The following is a 1,366-nucleotide window of genomic DNA, read 5'->3' as shown; positions in this document are numbered from 1 at the left end:
GTTCCTCCAGCTCCACACTGTGTTCCTCCAGCTCCCCACTGTGTTCCTCCAGCTCCACGCTGTGTTATCTCCGACTCCAGCATCTGCAGCACTTGCTTTGTCAGAGGAAACAAAGGGTGTTTTATTTGTTGTTGTTGTTGCTGCAGTGACCCCTCTCAGTCTCTAGATGGCGAGAGCTTGCGGCACTGAGGGCAATGCCCGCTTGGCATCCGGCTCTGGCCACATCTACTGGCGGGAGTGCGGAACTGCATTCGAGCCGTGGCACCTGCTTCCCAATCCAGTTCTGTGTCCGGATGTCCCCCCTTCCAATCCCCGGATGGGTTGGGAGCGGGGCTGGACTAGTTTCTGGAAGTTTCCTTGACATGACGCCGCCCCCACCCCTCGCGCACTTTCCCAGCTTCCAACTGGCCGACGCGACTTGACCTTCCAATTGGGAGCGAGCTCCACATTCCCGACTCTGCCTGCGGAGCGAGGTGCCTCCCCACCGGATTGATGAAGGAACAGCCGCCTGATCCAGTTGATCCTGTGGTTCCGGGATCCACTGGGAGCCAGTGCCCCACCTGGAAGACTGTTGGAGCCGCACCTTTCCATTCCGAGGATTCAGGGGGACATCAGGAAGCAACTGTGGGAGAGCTTAACTGCAATGACCACCCTCCCCTCTCCAACCCTCACGCACACCCCACCACCAACCCCTTCCCCGCCACCCCCAAACAGCCCCTGGCCCCACATGGAGAAAGCTGTTCGGCCAGGGGTCTGTTTGAAATTATGAATACTGAGTTTTCAACATGTTTGCAAGGTGAGGGTAACAAAGAGATTATTATCAAGATGAAAAGATTGAATTTCAGGGGACCAATGAGCCACCAAGCTGTATGGCCTCCTCCTGTTCCCTGTATAACAGGCTGGAGAAGGGGCTGAATGGCCTCCTGCTGTTCCCCTGTGTAACAGGCTGGAGCAGGGGCTGAATAGCCACCTGTTCCCTGTGTAACAGGCTGGAGAAGGGGCTGAATGGCCTCCTCCTGTTCCTGGAACCTTGCAAGCAGGTTGAATTGTTTCATGTTTGGAGTTGGACTCCACCAGTTGTGTTTCAGCCAATTGCTGAGATTAATTCCTATTCTGCTGCTAAATCCCAGACTTCAACAGGAAACACAGCACTGCCTGGGGTGGAAACTTTCAGGAGGAGCTCTCAGTACATCGCGGGTTGGGGGGTGGGGGGCGGTGGAGAGAAGTGAAGCCAATGATGGGGGACAGTGTACAGGGAGCTTTACTCTGTATCTGTCCCCATGCTGTCCCTGTCCTGGGAGTGTTTGATGGGGGGATATTGTAGAGAGAGCTTTACTCTGTATCTAACCCCGTGCTGTCCCTGTCC

General features: G+C 55.5%; 1 protein-coding gene across 1 annotated transcript in view; it reads left to right on the top strand.

Moving 5' to 3' along the window:
* Positions 1-492: 492 nt before the first annotated feature.
* The window catches only part of LOC125488011 (transmembrane protein 109-like), a 16,011-nt gene continuing 15,137 nt past the window's right edge, over positions 493-1,366 (top strand). Inside the window, exon 1 of the mRNA XM_048620752.1 lies at positions 493-624. Within this exon, the coding sequence (XP_048476709.1) occupies positions 493-624 (132 nt within the window). The remainder of the gene's footprint in view (positions 625-1,366) is intronic.

This window comes from Rhincodon typus, chromosome 48 (genome assembly GCF_021869965.1).
Source record: "Rhincodon typus isolate 14 chromosome 48, sRhiTyp1.1, whole genome shotgun sequence".
Lineage (NCBI taxonomy): Eukaryota > Metazoa > Chordata > Chondrichthyes > Orectolobiformes > Rhincodontidae > Rhincodon > Rhincodon typus.
The sequence above is the reverse complement of the archived record's forward strand: the minus strand, read 5'-3'. Positions and strand labels throughout refer to the sequence as shown.